The 24818-nt window shown below is 40.6% G+C and overlaps 1 protein-coding gene across 6 annotated transcripts in view; it reads left to right on the top strand.

Annotated features, from left to right (window-relative positions):
* Positions 1–22742, top strand: part of IQCH (IQ motif containing H) — an 85296-nt gene extending 62554 nt beyond the window's left edge. For all 6 annotated transcript variants that reach the window (XM_083851222.1, XM_083851221.1, XM_083851220.1 and 3 more), the window contains 6 exons: positions 817–1103; positions 11753–11920; positions 14913–15038; positions 16411–16472; positions 19652–19760; positions 21111–22742. In XM_083851222.1, coding sequence (XP_083707348.1) covers positions 817–1103; positions 11753–11920; positions 14913–15038; positions 16411–16472; positions 19652–19760; positions 21111–21212 — 854 coding nt within the window. In that variant the 3' untranslated portion in view covers positions 21213–22742. The remainder of the gene's footprint in view (positions 1–816; positions 1104–11752; positions 11921–14912; positions 15039–16410; positions 16473–19651; positions 19761–21110) is intronic.
* Positions 22743–24818: the final 2076 nt, after the last annotated feature.

Here is a 24818-nt window from a genome sequence, read left to right as displayed (position 1 = left end):
TTTCTGTGGTAACTCCATCCTGCTGCTGCGCCACTGTTTCGCATTGTATATAATGGATATCCATGTTTCATGCATCTCTTCACGTGTGGAAGAGACAATGGTGATTCAAAGCTTGGAACATATTTTTGGGAAAAACAATGCCATGTAACATACAGAGTACCAGTTTTCATTACATATTAATTTGTCCTAACTAAATGAGTTACGGCATTATATGCACTAAAAATGCAAACCCAGAATGCTAAGCAAATTTCTTTGTGATTTTCCTACGGACAACCATGCTAGGAGTTGTCAGCTTTTCCAGCATTCCCATCTACCTACCAAGTTCCTTGTGTGGGTGAATACCAAAAGGCAGACTATGTATCTCAGACCATTGTATGGATGGGAATCTCCAAGAGCAGTTCCCAGCAGGAGACACCACCCCCTGGAGGTCCCGACACTGCCATTTCACTGCTGTTCTGGCCCTGGCATTTGGCTGTGCTGCAGGACAGTCCAGGGTTCATTCATATTACCCAAAAGCATACTCCTCCCATCAGATGTGTGATATAGTTCAAGTTCAGAACTGCTTGCAAAGCATCTGCAGATCAAAAGCCACTGGTTGAACTGTTCGGTGCTATAGTAGCTGAGATCTCTTTCTCTTCTAAGAGATTCATGGGTCCTAGCTATGCTGCTCACATTACATTTATTTACTTGCTCTGTCTCCATAGCAGTCCTCCCTGCAATGTCTGAGCACAATAGGAGCTGGATGGTTTCATTCTGTGCACTCTGAAGAGCGTCGTATTTGATTACTAGCTTAACAGCTAATTCATTTCTTACTAGGTGGTGTGATAGAAGCCTTCCCGTTCTCAGAAAATGTCACAAACCTTACAGTGGATATGCTGATAGAGCCGACAGGCGAGATAACAATAGTGTCGTCTGGAGACCAGCTCCATGCTGATGGACCTTTGCGATCATCTGGCACTACCATTCCACAGTGTTCTGTTGATCCAGCAGTTCTTAATTCACTCTGCTTAAAAATTGGCGAAACCTGTAAATCGAAAGGAGTGCTTGGTTACTTCTCAGTTGATTTTGTGACTTTCATCCATCCACAAACAATGGAGCAGCAGGTGAGTGGGGCAGATGCATTACTTCATAATGTCCCTCTGAGATCAAGAAATGCCTGCTTTCCAACTTGACTCCAAACAATAGTCAGGAGAAAGCTTTGCCCTCTTAAACATTTTATTTCTCAGCGGTGAGGCCTGTGGAGGTAGGTAGACCATGTGGTTATTTTAACAGTAACATAAAATTTAGACCTGATCTGCCAGGTGGACCTGAGGAACCTTCTACGTCAGCCTGAAGAGAAACAACCCAACAAAGCCTGAAGGGTTTCTTTCAAAGCCGAATGATAAGAAAATAATATTTGAATTTCTTCCACTGACTTTTTTTTTTCCTAAAATAAGTGCATTCTGCATTAAGCTGGTAGTTACAGATGGTGGTCTCATGGGTAAGACCACATAGTGCATTTTAGTTTCAAAATGTTCTGAATCTTTTGTGTTTTGCTCTGCAAAAAATAATATATATAAAAAAAAAAAAAGAGGGGTTGTACAATGGCTAATTTAAGTAGAGAACAGATAATGGGAAGCAGTCCGGTTACCATGTCTCAGAAAGTTACAGCCCTGGGTCAGGAGTTACTGTCTCTGAGCTGGTACAAGATAGCTGATAGATTCATGCCTTGAATTTAAGTTCCCACGTGTGTCCTCCAGCTGAACTTACCTTGCAGCCTTTCCCATTGTAAGGTCACTAGTAAGGTCTCTTTCCTCTATCCAACTATCCTAGGAATCTCATGGGATATTAATATATACGAGTTTTACCTTCTTGCGAGTTTGGTTGGTATTGGCCAATAAGGTTGAGTATTAAGGCAGGTGTACAAACTTAAAGCATAATGCTAGAAAAAATAAAGCAAATTCTGGGTGAAGAAGCAGAGCATTCAGCATTCAGGTAGTGGCCTTCTGTTTGAAGACTAAAGAAAATGAGATATTTTTAAAAGAAAGTAAAATTGCTATTGTTAGTGATGGATAGTGTCATTGAGCTTACTAGGTACAATCGTACAAATTCAAAATTAGTATTTGCATGCAGATGCTAATTCAAGATGTCAGCATCAAGTCTCGATTACTTGTATTCCCAATATATTTCCCTGTTTTTTAGGTCTTTTGCCCTTGCATGTGCACTCATCTACTTATCTGAGCAAGTTTGTTGTCTTCTAGAATCCTCAATTAGCCACCTCACTGTTTAAAAACTGTTTAACTGTAAAAGGGAACGTGCCTCTATTTAATGGGATAAGCTGGGATGGCTGGACTTTCAAAACGTGGTGTGGCTACATGCACTTGAATCCGTTTGGGTGTCAGTTTCTCCTAGGCAGCTGAAAATCACAGCTTGTATGGTGTGAGAAAGGCTCTAAACACAGGGCTTGTATTTAAAACCCAAGAGTTAGCATATGGTATCTATTGGCAAAAGCTGGCTCTTTGGCAGTGCAGTGATAATTGTATTCCATTTTAAGCACAGAGAAGGCTTAAAATCAGACTTTTGGTAACTGATACCACTGTAGGGTGACTGTGGTAAACCAGAGAATCAGAATAAGGTTAGCTTTGAAATACAGATCACAGTTACATTTGACTCCCAAAATGTATTTACACAAGCATTGCAATTAGAACTGTGGATAAGCCATATTGGACAACTTCCATGTAAAGTTGCTTTAAAAAGATTAAGGGATGACATTCTCACCCACTGAAGTCAATGGGAGTTTTGCCAATTGGTTCACTCAAGCCAGGAGGAATTCACCAAAATGTAGAAATGCTCCCTAAATTATTAAGGTTGTGACATTTCCTGGCATGAACAAGGACATATTAAATCAATCGGTGTTTCTTGTGGTCTCATTCTTCCTGTTTGTTCTGTCTTGGATTTCTTCCCTTGTTTCCAATTGATTCTACCTTAATATTTCCTGTTTGTCAGCATGTACAACAACTTTAACATTATTTAAGCACAGGTTTTTAAATTTAACTAGATATAGAGGCAATTAATGATGCCATCTGTCTTGTGAGAGAGAGATTACACAAAAGATTGTGCTCCTGAAAGCGCTATTTTTTTGGCAAACAAGAAATCCTATTAGACTCTAAGAACATTTGCTCACTAATTTCAGAAGCGCCCATTTTAATGCAGTAGCTGAAAGGCTCAGATACATTTCCCTGGAAGTATAGTATACTTAGGCATTCTTTCAGAGTTATATTTTATGGAAAATATCAACTGATACATGGTATTTTCAGTAAAACTAAAAATTAAATATATCATTGAACATCTGTTACCAGTACAGTCGGAGTATTTAAATACTTAAAAATCCCTGAAACCTTCATAAAGTTACATGCGATATAAATACAACTCTTTAAGAAATGTGAAGGGCCAAATAAGTGAAAACATATTTCTGCCTTTGCGGACTGAGCAGGCACATGCAGCAGCACCTGTCCTCACACGTATGGACCCCGTGTGCTTGGGCAAAGGGGACTCTGGAGCAGATACACGTGTATTTGAGTTTCAGGCTCTCCATTCTGAAAGCCTTTAAAAATCTTATATACCATGTTTATAGGCATAAAATGAAATTTGATATGAACAACAAGGTATTGCTTCTATTTTTAAGACTGCTACTGTTAGAGAGTATGTTCCTTCAACATATTGTTTCCTTCTACGTGTTGTTGTGATATTGTGTCCCTGTGGAGCGATAGAAGCAAACAGACTCTGCATGATGGATAAGTAACAGTGCATGTCTGTCCTACAGGCAATTCCAAGGGAAAGCTGGAAGGAGCGTAGAAATGAGACAGTAATCCCCGTCTGGGTGAGGGTAGAGCTTTGTGCGTGTCACAGACACGGCAGTATCTTTACTCTCTTGCAGTTTTTGCTGTCTGTCTGACTAACAGGAGACAAGAGGGATGCTGCCCAGCTCTTCCTTGGGTTATGACAGAACTGCAGGAGGTCGCAGTTTGCAACCAGAGCACTGTAGGGCCTGTGGGAGGATCTAACCCCTGGCAGATAGTCTGCACACCCGTGCTGCAGCCTCCTGCACATTGCACTTCACTTGTAGCACGCTGTTGTTTGGGTTTTGTACAGCTAAAGCTGTACAAAATGTTTGGGTTTTGTACAGCTCCATCATGGCGAGGCAGAGCCTGCTGCTGGTGGCATCGCCTCTCTGCTCTGTCTGCTCCGGAGCGCTCCGTGGGGGCGAGCAGGTGAAGGCATCCTCGGGACTACGTACTGGCTGCCACCAGCCTCCTGGCTGCGAGGGCCCGGCAGCAGTGCGAGGGACTGAGAAAGCTGGGGCATGGTGAGCTGCTCCGCTCCCCTCTGGCATCCGCTTCCACCTCGGTTATCAGCATCTGCAGCTTGCTCCCTAGGGGAAGGCAGGTGGAGCCACGCCGTTTTCAGTGTCCTGGGGAAAAACACAGAGGAGAAACGTTAGGTGCTGAACTCGGACTGAGTCGCTTCTGATTCCCACTCAGTTCTCCAGAACTGATCTCTAAGAGCAAGGCCTTGACCCTTTGAAGTGAAGTCTTGCACAGTATTGACTGAATGCTTCTCAGATCCCATCTTGACAAGGAGTTGCACCTAGATAAGTCCATTTAATTGAGTGGGACTGCTTGAATGCATAAACTTACATCCATGGATTTGTGGACAGATAATTTGGAGAAGCGGGGTCATAAGTCACCTTTTTCATTGGTCTCATAGATTGCACAGCCCCACGCCTTTTGCAGCGTTAGCGAGAGCGCCGGGTTAAGTTGTTTACCAGGGAAGAAAAGGATAATATCATCTTGAATGCCCATGAAAAGAGAAATCTTGGCACTACGAAGAGCTGGGGTGGCCCAGCTGCGTGTTCTCACCCCCATCCAGCCTGCTCAGTCCTGGCATAAAAGGGTCCTGAGGAGGCATCAGGGCTGAGGGCCTCAGCCCCGTGGGCAGGTCTGGGGTTGGGAAGAGGGAACTGGAGCAGACCTTACAGACCACTCTTAGCCCATCGGTCAGCTCTGTCGCTATAATTTAGGTAATGCTTTGAGGGATGCTTTTGGTGGGATGCCTTCTTCTGTATTCACGTGTGCATCCTAAAATTATTCCCAGTGTTTCCCTACAGAATATAGCAGTGTTATTTTCAAACAAGAGCCACGGTTTTCTCATGAACCCTCTTCCAGTCCTGAATTCAGCAGGATAGAGTTTAGGGCCAGTTTTTGGGCCCTAAAATTTAAGTTTTCAGCCAGCACCAGACCATCCCAGCAGCTGCCACGAGATGGCAGCCGGTTAAGATCCTGTCTGTGATTGCAGCCGAAATAATCAATTCTATTGTGAATTTTAAAAGTCATAAAAGAAGCTCTATTTTCACCACCCAAGTAGCATTAATATTTTACTAATTGACATTTTTACAGTGTCATTCAACCACTTCTTTAAAAATAGCAGGTGCGCTCTTTACAATAATGCAGACATCAATACTAGATGCAGATAAAAACAATTATACTGGAGAAAGAAAAGCTATAATTTAGTAACTGTTTAAGAATTTATGTTTCCTTCCCTTCTCAAGTTTATGTTTTAAAGCTGAAGCATTTTTATGGTAGTAGTAAAGAATTACACTATAATTGTGACTCTGCTCACTTGAGATGTCTCTACCACGAAGCGCAGGCTCGTCAGCTGCGCATGCTTCAGGAGAGCGTCTCCTGGCAGCACCTGGCAGCCTGTGTAAAAGGGAGCAATTCCAGACTTGATCATATTTCCTTGGACAAATAGCCAGCAAGGCTTGTAGGATATATTTCTAACTGGTTTTTATCCAGTGGCAGGAGTCTGGAAAGTCCTAATCTATGTTTTGAGATCTAAAATCTTACCTAGCGCCTCTACTTTTTCTTTTTGACTCTAAGTCAGTATAAAAACACAGATCTGATTACCTTTGAACTTTCATTTGTTGTTTGAAAATCAAATAGCAGTTCTAGACTTCACAAGTGGGCTCTGTTCCAGTTTGATTTCTGAACACGTAAGTGTCCTGAAAGTCCCAAAGTCTCTTGTTAAAGCTGTGAATGTTATGCTATTTGCCATGCAGTCCTGTAAGGATGTGATGTTAAATACCTATGATTGCATAAATGCACTTATTGTATATCCTCGGATAATGAGGATGGACTGAAGTATTAGCTATTTGTTAATTTTTATGATTCTATCACTCTTTTAGTTTTACTTAAACTTAACTTTGCACAGGCCTGCTTCTGATGGCTTCTGATTTACTGGAGGAAATGATAATTCAGCTGGTTATTAATTGCCTGACCTCCACAGATGTTGCTTTATAAACTGTGGAAATATATTCATTAAAACACACACACACACACAAAGCCCCAGCTCAGACTTTCAAGGCATTCTAGAAGCTTTTGGCACTCCTTTTATGTTACTTTGAAGGAAAACTTGTTGCAGTCCAGAAGATGGTATTAGAGTTGAACCTAAACAAACTTTCTGGCCTGTTCAGAGAACAGCCTAAACTAAGAAGCAAGTCTGCTAGGTCTTCTGTTCTGCCTGTGCTAGCTCTGTGGAGCTGTTGGACTGCTTTAAAGACTAAATGCCACAAAGGTGGAGATGGGTTGATGTTTCTAAGAAATGGTTTTTGTGGTTTTTTTTTTTTTTGCTTGTTTGTTTTTTTGATAGGCTGCAGTAACAGCTACTACTCTGAGACAAAATGAAAAGCCTTTAATAGATTTCAGTAGGCTCACATCCCTAGGAGTAGATTTTTTAGTTGTCTGCTGGAAATGTCACGTCCTGCTTGTTTCACAGCTCTGTCAGTGCTGAGCTGAGAGGATAGCCCTCCCTTTGAAACTGAAACCCTGCTGGAAAACATTTTTCCTTGCTCTGCTGTAACCCTACGGAGTGGTAGAAACTACATCAAGATCTGTTCTTCACTTCTGTTATCTGATGCTGTGTAGTTTTTCTGCAGACCTCATGTAGTTTCACTCTCACCTTTCCTTCCCTGACATTTGTATCAACTGTTTTTTCTTTTCAGCTGTTTTAACATTTCACTGTTTGCACAGACATTAATAGCCTGCCTGAGCTCCTTCTCCCAGTTATGAGTGGTCAGGAATGATGAGTGCCCTTTCCTTTGCCATGTACGATCTAGTGCTACAAAGCATGCAGGGAACCAGTGAGCACACGGGTGAAGCCTTCAATCTGATACCAGTGATGGCGGGGAGCAGTGCTGGAGGTCTGTAAATGGTACTCCTTCCTCCTTGCCCAGTGCTGTGCCTCTGAGCTGCGGGAGGAGCCAGCTGTGGCATCAACTCTGCTATGAAAGTCTCCTGTGTCCTTCACAGAGCCTATTCTTTCAGCTGAGGAGTCATTTCTCTTTTTGGGGTGATTGGTGCCGCCGTTATTAATGCTGCTTTCTTCTCCACCATACTTCTTTTCTGTGCCTACCTCTTTGCTCACACCCTGCTTGATGCTTTATTAAGCCTGGCCAGCAGCATCAGGACTGCAGAACTGGAAGGAGCAGCCAAGCTGAGAGCTTCCCGTGCTCTGACATTTTAGTATGGCAAAAGAAGCAGGAGAAAGAGCAATAGGTATGTTTAAGTTATATTGCCCGAGTTGCTTATGTATATATAATGTGTAACTCTATTCTTACTCTAACCTTAGATGTTTTTCTCACTTTATGCTCTTCTCCATGTCTGCAGTTGATGGCAGCTCCAGCTGTACTGATTTAGCTTAGTGTCTGCATGTAAAACAGCACTTGCAAAGCAGTGGAAATACGTGAGTTTGGCATGAGTCTGGTAACTTCTCCACAGAAAATGAGAAGTCATCAACTATTGAGCCCACCTAATTAGAATTCTTTAGATGCAGATATAAAGGATTCTGGTGCTTTTTTCTTCATTTATTACAATTAATTTTAGGTCATTACACTCAGGGGATGCCTGCTAACTTCAATATGGTCAACATGTGCTTAGTATGATATAATGAGCTACCCCTTTCCATTTGGGAATATGTATTGATATATTATTGGTGAAAGGTGCCAGACTGATAAAGCCAGCAAACAGATGTCCACTGCCTAGTTCCAGAATAAGAGCACTATAAGCAGCTGCACAGCAACTGTCTTCACACGGCTCCACCAGCCAAACTCAGGCCTGCTGAACTTCCATCCTTGCTTGAGACTACAGGAAATGTTGCTTGATGGTGATCGGTACAGTTTTGCAAAGAACACTTATGACCTTCAGAAACTGAATGGGACTTGGAAATCCTTCCACTGAAGAATTCAGTCAGCTAGCTACTAATGATCTGGCCTGCATTTGTACTAATAAAATGGGGAAAAAATTACCCTGTTTGTATCCCACGAACACAAAGTTGCCCAGGCCCTGTGCCTTTCCTGTTTCTGCACCAGTACAAAGGGAATTTAAAGGTTATTTCTGGATTTCCGTGGCAAAAGGGAATCCCCTGCTAGGTTAAAGCTGGAATCTCATGCCATCTGATCCTTCTTCTTTCTCCGCACTTTAGTGATGGTCTGGGACATATCCAGGGCAGAAAGGGACATGGATCCAGTGTAGTGTTCTGCAATACTCCCGAGCCAGCAAAAGCATCCTTGGGGGTGATCCCAGCTGGCACACGTTAATGACCATTTGGCTGCTTCAACTTGCGGTAGGGGTGGTTCAGCCTCCGGCTCCGGCCCAGAATGCGAGGAGGCGGACAGGTGGCTTGCAGCCATGTTTGCCTTCCTCCCCCTTGTGCTCGGGGCTGGGGAGACCCACACCCAGTATTTAAAAAAGCCAAAACCACGGTGAATTTACCAGTGTAGAATGTAACCGTGACTGATGTTTAAGTAGGTATTAATGAAGAGAGTAGCAGGCAGGATAGGGGAGGGCACCTTCCTTTTTTACGCAGCTGGGCCATCAGACCCCCCTGCTGATGTGAGTCATTAGTTTTGTAGGCAGTGGTACAAGACTGAGATGATGAAGCCATGTCCAAAGCAACTAACTGGTGCACTCTGAAAGTGAACAGAAACTCCTCAAACTGGAATTTGGCCATTCTTACAATTTGCAGCACGAAATTTGCCATGCTAAGAGGTTTTTCTCCTCTTGTGTGCTATAGCCCCTTCCTTGGGCAGGGGTGATGCTGGAGCTATGTCCCTGTGCAGGGGCATCCTGTAGGGCTCCCTGTGCCTCCTCGGGGACTAGGAAGGTGCAGTCGGGCGTTAGAGCCAGGTTGGCATGCTGGGTTTTTGTTCAGGTTAAGTGAAATGTATCACACAAGTAATTAATGGGACTCTTCTCTAGATGGGAAATTAAAGCAATGCTATTGGCACGTACTTTAGTTAGTGACAATATGCGACGTGTTGAGTAACTTTTGCAAAATATATGTGCTATCCCACGTTCTGTGTGGTTTATCTGTGTCTCTATCAGGGTGTAATGAATTTGGCTTGTGATAATGACTATTTATGTTTGCCAGGCTGCATTTTCTAATTCTTTATCTGCTGTTAAATGCCAGCCCATTCTCTACGCATTGCCAGAACACAAGCCTTCCACTTACAGTGCAGATACACTACTGTCACACCACATCTTTGGTTAGCTTTCATGGGTTTTGCATCTCAGCCACTTTGTGGTGCACTTGCAGCCTAACTTGCCTTCCGCCCCTCTGCTCGTGCAGCAACAAAGCTCCCAGATAGTGAGTATTGACTTTGAGGCTAGAGCAATGCAGATGTAGTATCGGGGTCTGGATTAAGAGTGACCAGTTCATTTTTCCCTGAGCTGGTGAACAGTCCTTGGATGTCCAGGCTTTTCAGTTGTCCCTACTCTTCTCACATAGCCTGGCCGTCTCTTTCTGGGGGAAAAGCTTTGACTGAGAATCCAAAATACAGCTCAGGCAAGATTTAAGGCACATTTTGCTTTTACTGATCTGTTGATAATATTTATGGGAATTAATGTAGCACTTTTACTGCATTCATGGTTTAAAATTACCACTTAGTTATTGGAAAGGTTGGCACATACTGGAAAAGTACAAATTGATATGAAAGTTCCTTCCTGTCTTGCAGAAATGATGATAAAGAATAAATTATTGAAGAAAATTAAGCATTGTAATTGGGGAACATTCCCTATTACTAAGTAAAGCCAGCTATTTGCATCCAATTTGCATTTTATACCATGCAGCAGGAAATATTTAAGTTGACAAATAGGATATTTAATACAGCAACAGATACTTGGCAGTTAGTTATTAACAACTGTTACTGATGTGATTTATTCACCATTATAAAAAGGGCATTACTATGTGAATATGATTCAGAAATTAACTCCAGTTTACCAAGAGGCCTTGACTGCCTGACCTCTTAATATCCTTATAATGATGCCATTTAACATTCAAAGGCTTATTCAAGTCATTCGCTGCTAGATTTGTTTTAAAGGGGTTCACTGTAGGGCAGATATTTGCGTGCGTTAACATTTCTCATTGGTGTAGTAGGCACAAGCATTTTTTAAAAGGGAAAAACCCATGGGTAAAACCATGCTCAGGTTGTTGGGGGCGGAGGAGCCTTGCAGGAGCAATCCACGGTGCTTCCTTCTGCTACGCCCTCGGTGTGGACTGGCTCCACAAATCTTGCATGAATTCCACAGGCTTTAATGCTTTGAAATCCTCTGGAGGATATGGGATGGAGGATATGAGACTTTATCCTATGGAGGATATGAGACCTTTACCATTGCCTGCATGTGAGTGCGATGAGCATCCCTTCCACCTGGCCATGCTACCCACAGGGGAGCACGCTACCCCCCTGCAAGGGGCTTCTTTACTGCCTCTGTGCTCAGTGAAGCTGCAGGAGGCACAGTGCTTCCCTATCTCACTGCAGTGAGGATTCGACCCATCAAGTGGTGGTTATATCGCAGGTTCTTGGGCTGATTGTTGTTGTTAGTACTGGGCTTGCGGGATTTCACAGACTCGGTGCAGCAAAGAGAACCACGGAACGGCTGAAGCTGGAGGCACCTCTGGGTCCACCTGGTGCTCAAGCAGGGCCACCCGGAGAGGTTGCCCAGGACCACGTCCAGGCAGCTTGTGAAGATCTCCAAGGAGGAGACTCCACAACCTCTGTGTTGTACGTGATAGCACGTAATAGGACAGGATGGATGTGCCATGTTTGGGGTAGCAGCTGTAGGTCCAGGCATCGTTTAGATTTCTGCTTTTGCACAGACTTCCTGGGTATAACTGGACTGGCTCCACATGGTGCTTTAACTACCCCTGAGCAAAGTTGGGTTTCAAGCCTCAGCCCCTGGGGAGCTGGGCGCAAACATCCTGCCTGTATTCATCTGCACCGGCAAACGCTGAGTGTGCCCAGAAGCCCAAGAGGCTGAGGAATGCAGCTGCTCATGCGCTGCAGACTGGCAGTGATTTTAGCTGCAAGGCGAGCCTCAAGGTTGCCCCTGCTCCTTGAGGTAGACCTGCCACCCATGGCTGGGTTCCCTGGCTGGAGAATAACAGAATCACAGAATTATCCATTTACTTTTTCTAATTCTTGCTAAAATCTTGGTAGTACAGGTAGCTGTTTTCTCTTTAGCCTTTCAGTTTTCACTGAGAATTTATTTTTTGAAGTGACTTAAGAATTCTGATTGTTCCAGTTTGGAAGGGATGCCCCAGCACAAGGAAACCATAAGTATGCATTATCAGCATGCACAAAAATTAAGGCATAGATGACAATTGCTGGGTTTCACCTTTCTTGTTCTGTTTTTTAATGCACCTGTTTTTGTTTGATTAGGTATGGGCAACAGACCTTGACCTTTGCTATAGTGACCAGCTGGCCTTGACTCAGCTCATGTTGTATGTGACAGATGGAAACCTGGATTGTCGCTCTAGCCTCTTTGAAGTACCTCTTGGATCAAAGAAAATGAAAAGCCAATGTACTCAGCATAAGGAGACAAAAACTGTAAGCAGTGATTTGTTTACAAATAAAATTATTAATATAAATTACTGCAAAATTAAAATCTGTCCTAGATCACTTCTCTGAAGGAACTCAATAACAAAATTGCTACTTTTAGATTTTAGAAGGTTAATAAAGTAAACAGGATACTATCACATTAGAAATTAAAAGAAAGGTTCTGGATGTTTAGGGGTACCTGATTATTTATCTTTTTTATCAAACATTGAATTGTGGTAGCAACTAACTTCTAAATCCTTTACATAGCTTTCAAGTTATAAAAAATTCTCTGTTGGTTAAACGTTGCAAGAAAAGGAAAGAGGTGAAAGCACTGCTCTGACTATGGGAGTTACTTAAAAGCAGTCAAGCAGAAATATGAGCCTTCAGCTCATGAGCTCTGATTGGGAGTCAGAAGTGAGAGCACTGAAGTTCTGTCCCAGCTTTGTGCCTTTGTGCACAAAGCTGAAGGTGAAACAATCAGGGCTATAACCACAGAAGGATCTGAACACATAAATCCCTCCCAGCTCTCACTTGAGTTAAACCCAAATGTTAGTTCTCAGAATCTTCATTCAGTTCTGCTTAGCGCTGGAGCCATCTAACTGTTCGGTGTTAATAATCAGTATTAATATTCAGAATTAATTATGGACACAGCCATTTGAACAGGGAGGAAAAACTCATAGTGCCCTAACTGAGGTGAGTTCCCTAAGCAGGATTATGCAGCCATACTCCCTGTTGCTTGCTCTCTCTGGACCAGAGTTAAGAAGCCCAAGGAAGGCGTCTGTTTGCACTGCAAAGCAAGAGAGCTAAGCCCTGGAGTCTCCCCTGCTTGATCTTACTGCCCTCTGTTGAGAGGTGAGATTCACCCGCACTCAGTGCCACGTGTTGTGCGCTTGGGGCTCTCCATGGGGACTGAACACATGAATTTAAATAAGATGGTATTTGTGTATTGCTTTGAAATCCATATAAACACACTGTCACAGAAGCATGGCTAACATATGACTCTTGCTTGGTGATCTGTTATATTAGTTTTGTTATTGGTGCAGGACTTAATACGGCTTCTCAACCTAGACTGTCCCTCTTAGAGGGAAAAATGGCTTTAGAAAAGTCAGAGAATAAGAAACACGTGTATGTACATATATATATATGTAAGACAGATGCTGGTTTCACACATCCTGACTGAAGAGTCCCAACTCCCTTTTTTCGTACGAAGAGCAGGAATGTAGCACCATTCCAAAAATGTCGTGGAGCTGCAATTCAGAGGTTAATGAGCTCTTGATCTATTGTTCTTGTCAAGCAACCACTTTTAGTTGGAGAGAAGTAAATTAGATATGATTAGTCCCAGTAGTACAAGTTTTAGAAATGAAAAGTAATCAAGTAGCAACTTTTTTTAATTAAAATTCTGTCAGAATTAACATAAATTGTCACCGTATCCTTTATTTTTCTTCTTTCTTTAATTCTGAGGTTTTTATCTCCTTAAGAGTTAACTACAAAGATACTGTTCTGTCTGGAAAGTATCTTTAGGGAAAAAAACAAACAAACCAAGAGACAAATGCTTTTACAGCACATGATCTGTAATGAATGATTAAGTAAAACACTTTGTGTAAAATTATGATGTTAATAATGATTCTGTCCCTTTTAATTTATTATATATTCTCAATCCTAGTAGGTTTGATTTTGATAAAATGGAGCAGCAACTCAGTTTGTGTGATGATTTTATTTTTAGAAATCCTTCTTTGAAAGAACAAATTTCCTAGATACTGCTGCTACTGTAATTATGTACAAAACCAATCACTCATTATAGTTAGGATACATTATCTTCTAGACAGATGAGGCTAAATAAGCAACACATTAATAATTCATACTGCAGTTCATTATGCATGTGTATGCATGCTTTGTAGCTGAAATAAGCACCTCATCAACCTGATGCCAACCCTTAAACAATAGTTCTGTGTTATTGCAGCCACATTCAAGTTTACGCTTGTTAAACTGCTACTTGGATTATTTTATCAAGCATTCATTTATTTGTGGTCCCCTACTGCAGAGAACAGATTTTGGAAGCTCCTTTTTTAAGTTAATGACTTGAGCAATGGGTGTTATTAATTCTCAGAATATTATAAACATGATTAATTTTCAGGCAGAGATGTATTATATAAGGATTTCAACTATGTCAACTTAAATGAGTCAATGTCAAAACAAATATCATTTTAGAAAAAATACTGTAAATTACATGCTTCAATGTGCAGTATCCCCACTCTGAACAAACAGTCCGGTATTTAAAAGATCACGGGAAAGGCTCGTTTTAGGAGAACAGCTCTATTCAGTTCTGTGCAATGCAACATCTCTATTCTTTTGGGCATTGATCGAGTTTAAACTCAAACGTTGCACTGAAATTTATCCATAGCATGCACTCTGCTGGTATCAGCTGAATAGCTCCTTGGAGGCACTGGGCAGGGTCTATTCAAAGGCTCACTGGAAAAATGATACTCACAGGAATTACATCCTCAATCTTGGAGAAACCCACTTGAAATTTGGCTTTAGAGAAACTGTTGAAAACCTTTTATCCTGTGGCAGAAACTACATATTGTTCACCTTAGAATTCCTGCTACCGAGAAGAGCTGGCTCTAGAACAACATAGCGTTCTGCAGGGCAGGATGGGTTCAGAGGGTCCTGACAATAGACACTTAGAACGATTTCACAGGGCTTAGCTGCCAGTGAAGTTGTGAAAATGGCAAGATGTGGCTCATAAAAAGTAATTCTGTAGACTTCACCTATGATAAACAGTTTTATGCATGGTGTAAGGTAAGGATTTACTTTTGCTGCGTAGAAATGCCTATGGTCAATGCACATTGCTATGAACAGGGAATCCTCCAAAAGGAGTCAATGGTCTTACTCCATGCTTACATGAATGCAACTGAGAAAAAACTGTCAATTTAGATAGAAAATTGTTAGTTTCTGTTATAAAATGTCATGAAAACAGAGAATCTTGTATTGTTTTCTTCAGCCTTCTCCAGGAAGCAACCGCTGTGCCGTAGCGAGCAGTCAGCTGAGGCACTCCAGTCTTTCCGTAATCTACTATAATGTTCTCCTCCAGATGTGTAAAGCTCACGGTGTTGGATTTGACCTCCAGGTATAAGCAGGAAAGATTAGAAAACGTGATGTTCACTCTGCATAATTTTTGTATGTAAATTCTAATATGGTGAAACCACTTAGCACAATGTAAAGTTCAAGTGTACTGTTTAGCATAATACAACGTTCAAGTGTTCTATTAGACTAAAAACAGAGCAAGGTGTTTGCTCTAGAGTTACACTCAAGAGGACTTGTAAGAGTAAATCAGAATTGAATTGATTTTAAATTGTTTTCATGATGCTAATTAATGAATTCTAAATTGCATAAAAGTCTTCAGCAGTTTCCCTAAAAATTAGGCTAACATTATAACACTTAGCCTACTTTAGCTGGGATTTGAGTCTTGAAGAACTGCAGTACTGAGATACATCACCTGCTTTTTGGCTTCTGACTGGAAGCAGCCAAGGATGAAGAGCATTACCATGTTTTTTTTTACACCACAGAGAGTGAGGCAGTGTCTCCCTTGGAGACTGCAGAGAGAATGCTGTCCTGGCTGGTTTGTTTGGGTGGCTCTGTGGGTAAAAACGATTAAGGCTGTCAGACAGGAGCTGTGCTTGGACTTAGGACACTGCTAGCACAGAGTTTTCATGAGAGCACTTGGCGATAATATGGCCATTTCACACAGTTCTGTACCCATAATAATATAAAATGATAATATAAAATGCTTAAGGCTTATGAACAGAATTATACAAAGAAAAGAATAAAACGTAAAAGGGTTTAGAAGATGTTATGAACGACAGAACAGCAGATAGAGATTTCAGATCCTAAGGCATGGGCTTTCATTGGGAAATGCAGAGTTTTACACATTTTGTCAGTAAACCCTCCCCAGGGATGGCACCTGTTCACGAGACCACTCACAGCGCCATGCGCATCTAAAAATCCAACTGAGTTTTGCTGCGGACCACATTGTCACCAGTATCAGCCCCACGATGAACTAGAGCAGAGGTTAATGAAAGTTCATGTCCTGTTCGTATCTATGGTAAAGTACAAACTTTAAGAACAGGAAAATCTAAACATTTTCAATGTCTTTCAATTTAAGTTAGTGTAAGGCTTTTAGAAGGTAAATTGTCTCTTGATAAAATAACTGTAAAGGGATAGTTTTTCAGATACTTATGACCATCTGCTATTGCACTGAATCAAAAATATTCGCCATCAAATAGACTCTGATGAATGTAATCTATTTATATAAAGTTAATGTATTGTATTCTGTACAATACGTAGAGCAACAATCTTCTTTACTGAGCAGTAATCCATCACAATTCCAAACTAGTCTTTCTTAGATATGACTATGAATTTACTGTCCCTGTGCAATCTATTTATTATAATTATCACTATTTTAGGAATAATTAACACTGATTTGTCTTTCTATTTAACAGGAAAAACAGGGAACAGTTTTTATATTGTATGACGATCAGAAGCGACACAGATTGGGAATGATGTAAGTATACACTGTCAGTTACATAGGCTGATAAACAGTTGGGAACACAGTTGATCTGCAGAAAGTGGCACCACAGTGTATGCTGCCTTGGGCTCTACCAAAAGTGCAGAAAATGAACAATCTCAGCGTCACACACTCAACAAACAAGTTCAGTGACTGTCACCTACTGTTCGAGCAAGTATAGTGACTTTGCATAAGATTGTCCTTTTGAAAAGTTTTTGGGAGGCTTTAAGCATTTTGGTTATAACGAAAATTAACGTACAGGAATCTGCTTAAAGTCTGACTGCACTGCAGACTGAAGGCATACAGCAATTAGCTTTAAGAGCTAGATTCACTGTCAATAGCAATCTAATTGTGAGAGTACACACATCAGCACAGACATACTTTACAGGCAACGTTTTGAAAAACCTTACTGTACATGCTGCAAAGGTCAGAATTTAATGCCTTTTATATTGCTCTTCACAAAGTGATCAACAGCAGTCAGAGAGACAACAGCAGGTCTGATAGTCTAGTAACGCTTTAGACATACGAACCTCTCCTAAGAAGTCCAAGAAAGCATAATCTGCAAAAACTTCATATACACTGACTGAAAACCTTTCCTCAGAGAAAATTTATGTAAAGTTTACTGCCAAAATAGGATATAATGTCTGACAGGCTGAAATGGTCTGTTCTCAGTCTGCTCTCTATTCCTCTGATGTCGGTGCTATTTCATTAAAGACCTGGATAAGAAAATCAGCTTCCATGAGTACTGGATGTCACTGCAAGTATTTTGGAGGGCAGGAAAAGAATTCAAAATTATTTTGACAAAATCGAGAAACAAACTGCAAAATAGAATTAAGTTCAATTGGAGTCAGGTACAAGAAATTGCACTTAGCAGTAATGAAGATGAGGAACACTAGTTTTGCAGAAAAGGATCTGTGAGTTACAGAGGTCTACAAACTGTCCACAAATCAACAGTGTCATAATCTTATGGAAAAAAGGTTAAAAAAAAAAAAAAAAAAGTACTTCCAATGTCTTCCAGGTAAACAACTCCTTTCATTTGGAGGGAGGTAATGAAACTGTTTTAGAGGTCTAGAAAGTATGAATTACAACAAAAGACTAAATGGAAAAGGAGGAGGCAGAAGGGGTATCTGCTAAAAATATAAAAATTGAAGCCTCTGCAGGAAGGAAAAATCTGTTTTCCATGTATTTGCTAGTAAGACAAAGGAAATGGATTTACCTTCCAGCAAGAAAGGTTCAGTGTTAGCATAAGAAAAAATTTTGATAGTAACGAAAATGGAGCACTAATTAGATTTTTCAGTGAGGTCATCATTGATGGTGTTTAGTAATAGATGAGACAAACCTCTGTCAGAATGAAATAAGTAGCATTGATCCTGCCTTAGCACAGGGCACGGACTAAATGAATCCTAAAGATTGTTTCTGGGGCTCTGGTTCTTCCACCTGTACCGAGCTTCTTGTGGATGAGGCTGTGGGCAGTAAACAAGCCAGCCAGATCTGTTTAAAGCTCAGATACTCCCGTACTATACGACACTTACCTTCAGTCACAATGTAGGCAGCCTGTATGATTGAGCTGTAAGATGGATTTGAAACAAAATCACTAAACAAGGACTTTTTAAATGGTTACTGTAGGTATATTACAAGTGATTTAGGTGTTTGAAAGTGTTCCATAAGCCACTAAACTCTCCTAACAGCTCACTGATGCTGCAAGGTAAGCTTTTTCCTTTTTTTTAGACACCAACTATGAAGTCCTCCTCACTCCTGTCCCTTCTTTTGCATTCTTTAGTATTTTTACACCTCTCTGGGAGCTGATTTAGCTCAATAACTCAGCAGAAAGCTTTCTTTCATTGGATCAGTTTTTTTGTGAGGCTAAAACAGAATGAGTCCATAGATGGGTATATACTGAATATGAGAGTTGTGCAAGATAGATGGGGAGAAACTGAAGAAAGAATCATTGGTAACCGGCCCTTTCTGGAGTCTGTGAACTGCTGGATTGCCTTGTACCCATTGGTGTGATTTCACTTTAATTATCAGCTGTGTACCTTGGAAAATGAAGTCTGTATGTTAGAGATACTGCATCCTACCTAAATTATTACTAACTCCTTTAGATTGATACCTCAGAAGTTGCTCTCTTTGTAAAAAATGTAACAGCACCTCCTGGATCGCCAGCTTGAATTGGCAGTTATTAATATTTTACTAGAATACTCTCATGTATTTCCCACACAATCTGATGCCAGATTCGTCTTCCATTAGCTTTCCAATGCAATTTAGTGTGGAAATATTTTCCAAGATATAACAGTTTAAGGTTATAAAGTCACTGAAATACCTAAAATATCTATATCATCCATTTTACAACATCGGAGATACATTGTCACTTCTAGTCAGCAAATGAGGGACATTGTCAGGGACTGTAGTGATACAACGGGGGGTAATGGCTTTAAACTAAAAATGGGTAGATTTAGATTAAATACAGGACAAAATTGAGGGTGGTGAGGAACTGGAACAGGTTGCCCAGAGAAGCTGTGGATGCCCCATCCCTGGAAGTGTTCAAGGCCAAGTTGGATGGGGCTTGGAGCAACCTGGTATAATGGGTGGCATCCCTGCCCATGGCAGGGGGTTGGACTTAGATGATCTTCAATGTCCCTTCCAACCCAAACTATTCTGATTCTATAACATTCTTCCTCAGCACAACATCCTATTCCGTAAGATAGTACGTACTGAGAGGCTGTATGTAGCACTGAGAAACCAAAGCCCCAAAAGATAAAAATTTGTACTTCTAAGTAAGCTGCAACAACCTAACAAACACTGATGGTGCTGAAATTCCTATCAGATGTATTTCACAAATTGTAGGCAGAAGTAACAGTTCTTCCAAAGTAATCCAGAGATTTAATGTGCTCTAGTGTCTCAGTCCCAACTCAATGGTAGTCTTTTACTTGGAATAGCTGAAACCTTACTGCTTACTTCTGCTGTTGATTAATAAAAATTATTTATTACACAAATCCTTTCTGTTGACAAGTTAAAATGGAGCCTCATCTTTCATATCTCCCTGAAGATTGCCACCTTGTGAGATTGAAAATACTCATTAAATTCCATCACCAGACAGACACAAATGAGAGGGCGATTGTTTTTAAGCATGTGAAGGGAATCATTGGTAAACTCATTTGTTTGGATATCATTAACAGAACAATCGGAGAGGATCTCCAGGGGGTCCTCATGACCTTTGCTCGCAATCTCTTCATCATCCATCAAGAAATATCAGCACCTAATATGCAAGGCGAGACCAATTTTAAGGTGAGGTGTTAATTAACTAACGATCCTGGTTAATTTCTGTACAAGGGCTGAAAATACCTCATGCTGTATCATAAACAAGTGCTAAACCATTCCTTTTTTATTGTTAGCAGTATGTATTTTACAGTGTCTAGGTCAATATAGTAAGTCTCCCAATGAACCTGTTAGTTAAATGTAAGCTTGAAACTTTTTATTTGAAAAGAGACATACTTTAGCTTGAAATTATTTGTTATACAATGCTCCTGATTTTCCTCTGTAAGAAGCAAAGGAGCCATTGGCGCTGCTTCAGACAGTTCTGTCAAAATGGTCTATTTTATTTTAAAGGGTCACCGTCAAGGTAGGAACCTTAAATTAGAAACAAACTTCTCATTTTCTAATAGCTCCTTATATTATTAACACTGATTTCTTGTAAGCAGGCAGACACTGAGTACTTAGTCCATTAGTTCACATCTTGCAACGTGCCAGCAATTTCACAAGTTAATTTTGTTCCCAATTTTTCTCTGCTCTTTCAATCTGCCCACAGTGCCCATCCCTGTGTGCTAGGGGATGCTCTAGGGGGGTGCCTGTGGAGGCAGGACAAAGCGCTGGGGCTTATTGCACTGGGAACGTTCCACCAGGAACGCCTACATTTGCTCTGAAGCTCCTTTGTGACAACCTTGCTGGCAAAAGGAGACAGTAAAGCAATCACGAATCCAACTCCGTGCCCTGAAACAAGCACTCATTACAATGCTGCTTTTTGATTCCAGAGAATAGCTAAATTTTCCAGAGGGAATTCTTTTGCTAAACTGTATGACCTTTTTATAAAAAAAAGTTTCTGAGATCTTGTCTGTAAGCATTTTGCAGAAAGGTGAAGGGGAGCAATGTGTTATAGATTCCTATCTTAAGTCACATAACATAATTTATATTGGATTCTTTCCAGTGTTAACTCTGTCTGTATTTTCCTCTGATAAGCAGACTGTGAAATGACAGTTTTAGAGAACATACAATTAAATTTCAACATGTTACAGAAAAACAAACATTTTTTTCAATCTGAGGGAGTGAAAAACAACCACTGAAGAAAAATGTAAAAGGGAAATCATAGTGAGTTAACAATGATTTACATTTGTGAAATAAAGCACCTGTTAGTTGATTAGAATTACAGATTGCAAGGAATTATATTTTTATTTATCCAAGATTTGTGCATACTTACTATTACTTCTAACCGTTCAAAGTAATAGTAAATTCACTTGCTGCATCCTGTCCTGTGTAACACTGGTTACCTTTTCAAGGCAAGTACTACCAGCTGTGCATTTTGGCTGTTGGATTTCATTATAATACCCATTAAATAACTTGTATTCCTTGAATCTGTTACAGATGGCAATTCAAGATATTGAAGCAATTCTAGGAGTTACAGCAGAAAACAAACTGAAATTGGAAAAAGAGCAACCTTCTGAAGCAGATGCTCTGAAAAAATAGTTAACTGAAGATGTTTAAGTGCCTTACTTTATGCTTCTGGAAATGCTTTCTCATCTGTAAGAACAGGTTTGGTTTTCCTTCTGCATTGGCATGTGAATATTAACTGACACAGTCAGTACATATCCATGATTTTTGAATAGTGTTTAGAAGAATATTCCTTATTTCATGAAAATGAACTTCAAAAGCAGAGGATCATAATAAATATCCTTGATATTCATACGGTGGATCCTGAAGTACAGTATGTTTTTAAAACCTTATTAATAGAATCAGAGCCTCTCAGGGAGAGGAGACAATGTACCTTGACCTGCAGAACGCAGACCTTGTAATTTTACCAAGTGATTCCTCCATCAAGCCCACAACTTATAACTGACCTTATTGTATCTTCATAAAGATGGGTTAATGAATATAAACAGTCCACTACATCCCTAGCTAATTCTCCCATTGGTTAGTTATCCCGACTGTTAACACCAGTGCCTTACACATCGTCTGAACTTCCAGGAATTGGATCTTGTTATGCTTCTGTCTGCGAAACTGAAGAACTGTTTAGTACAAAATGACACCGATCTGTGGAAGGAATCTTTCTGTTCCTTGAGTCAAATTCTGTCACTGATGTTATAAAATGAAAATGACACTTTCTTCTTTTATATGGCCCTGCACGCACCTAGAGGTATCATGCTGTCTTTGTCACTATATCAAATCAGCAGATCATACTAGATTGAAAGGAGTTCTGTGATCCTAAACTCCTTTGCAAACCTATTGTCTTCTAAAATACAGGCTTCCAACATGAGAGTACGTCCCGTGTTCTTTTACCTATAAATACACTTAATTGCAATCTTATCCATAAGCCCAGCAACCCAGATTCCTCTTTAGAACTGATTGTCTTTAGTATCGTTCCTCCTTCTTTTATTATCTACAGATTTTTGCAGCAATTATTTTATGCTCATTTTCAAATCATCAAAAATAATAGTAATAGGATTGGTTCAACAATAGATTCTGAGAGGACCACGAGAGTCACACTGGTACTATCATTCACAGTATACCATGGTTTTGCAGATCGCTTCATCAGATATATTCTGGATTCCAGATACTGCTGACGTTTTTGTCAGGAATCTGGGTTGTTATATTAAAGGACAACTGCTACATTTGTACGATTATCTTTGTTCATCAATCTGTAAACTTATCCCAAAAGAAAAGACATTCTAAATTGTCCTGTGCAAGAGCTTATCTTTCTCCCTTCGGTGGATGCTGTTGTCCCAAGCACAGCAAGTTCCTTACTTCCCAAAAGCAAGTGGCTCACTTCCCCAAAATCTCAGGCAATACCTATTTTTAAGACAAGTCACAAATGTGACAAAGCAATTGCAGCAGATCAGTGTCCAATTTTTCCAATGCCTCTGAGTCTTTGATCCATTAGTTTCATAGATAATCTTTTGTCAACCTTTTTTTTACTTTAGTCACAGAAATAATTCATTGCAGATGAGAATGTTTGCAGAAATGCTGATCCATGTTTCAAATAAAAATCTAAGTATTTTTAATTATTATTTGTTTGTTCTTGTTCCTTTTTGACATGTCATCTCAATATTGTTGTTTGTTTTTTCTACAGAAATTTTACACAGGTTTTTCTGATGTGAAATTTAGCCAATGAACAAACTTCCTAGAAGTCTTTATGGTTAGAAATGAAAGTCTTATGGTTAGAAATGAAAGTCTTTTTGGCTGCGGTAGGTACAACAATGATGTCTCACTTGCCAAGAAAATAATATGCCAACAAGCATAGTGTAATTGTTCACTAGTTCTTCCACTAAGATGAGTTATATTTGTCCTCTGTTTTTCTTTGAGGGGCTACAGACAAGCATGTTGTTCTGACCTTTTCCTCACTGCGTTTATAATATACTCACTCCTATTTTAGTGCCGAGAAGCTATTTCAGGAATTCTCACCTAGCTTCAAATCCAAGCTCTATTAATGTCCCAGTTTCTTCAATAAAAAAAGCAATATCCTGGGGGAGGAGGAGGCATACGAGAAGATGGCACTATCAGCCCAGGAGTCAGCCAGTTTCTTAAGGGTTAAGGAAAATTAAGCCTTGATCCAAGCCAGAACAACATAAGGTCTGAGAGGCTCATTAGTTCACTGGCACTTAATAGACTGCAGTGTCCTAGGAGTAAATGAAACCTGCACTTCCTTATGTCTTTGTTCTGTTCTGACAAAAGAAAACTGTACCTGTTTTTGCAGAGAACAAGTGATCTGAAAGTTCCCATGGTGAGAGAGATTTCTCAGTATGTGCAAAGTGTGAAATGTATTTCGAGGAAAAAAAGTTTTTAATTACTATTAACACTTCTGAGCGTTGAGCTGATGGAAGGATTGAAACTGCTTTACAGTCTCTCACATTCAACTCCCATGCTGCTGGTGCCAAAAATGTATTTTTTTTAGCAATACAGCAGCTATAAACTGAAATTATAATCTTCCCAAAAAAATCAGAAATATAGTTATGATTCTCCTGTTAAGATTAGTGGATTATTTATTCCCACTCACTAAAAGAATAACAGAGTTCTTGAACTGTAGCTGGAATTTTAGCACTATTCAGAACATGATCTAGACAGGGAAGAAACAAAGCAAGTGGGAAATGTGGGGAAATGTGGGAATCAAAAGAAAAAGGTGGCCCAGGTGTGTCAGCTTACCAGAAATTGCCAGAGAATTCTGCAGCTAATGACAGCAAAGACCCAGGCTGATTCCCCAGCTGCTAGGGGTGGAGGAATGCTTGTGGAATTACATGAGGGGAAGTGGGGATTGGCATCAACTGCAGGAGACAGACAATTAAAATAAAGGTTTTGTGCTTTTGATGGGCCAGGGCTGCAAATGAAGGCATGCATTCAGCAGATAGCATTTCACGGATCACAAAGAATATTTTAAAATATACGCATTAGCCATGTTTTTGCAAGAATCGACAGAGTCTGTAGCCTACGGACTACCCATTTGAGGTTGTTCTCCCCATTTTGTTGCCATCTGATGCTACAAGTGCTTAGAATCCTGTTGGCGCCCAGATGTTTACCCACACAGCTTCTCAGGCACCTAAGCTTGTTCAAGACTAGAAAAGGCCTCCAGGCAAAACGCACCAAGGGCCAACCTACCCGTTTCAGCGTCCTTAGCTACATCAAGTCGTATTACCTCTGTGTGCAGGGCTATGAGCTGTTGAGGGTGCTGTGGTCCTGTCCTGTAGATTGTCACTCTGATCTTAGACACCGCTGCGGTGCGTGTCATGGCAATCGTATTTTTGTGGCTCCTGCTGTTGGCCTTGACAGTATTGATAGCTTGGCTGCTGTCGGCTATTTTGCAGTGTGCTTGGGAATACTTTTGCTGTTTCATGTAGAGGCCCTGCCTCTTAACATTGACCCTGCAAACATTTCTGGAGCCTAGTGAGAGCACGTACACAGCAGAGGAATACAACACACAGATCTTTCCTAACATCCCAGGCCCGAGCATCTCTGAAGTATTTTGCATTAAACATTAACTGGAGTTGATACTGGACACTAGGTCTGCATTTGGATATTTGGGTTTAAAAATGCTTCCCCCCTCAAAAAAAAAAAGGGGGGTGTGTGGAAGGGAGAAGGGTCACT

Source organism: Anser anser (genome assembly GCF_964211835.1).
Source record: "Anser anser genome assembly, chromosome: 10".
NCBI classification, from domain to species: Eukaryota; Metazoa; Chordata; class Aves; order Anseriformes; family Anatidae; genus Anser; species Anser anser.
Note: the sequence above shows the minus strand (reverse complement) of the source record. Positions and strands in the feature narration are given on the sequence as shown.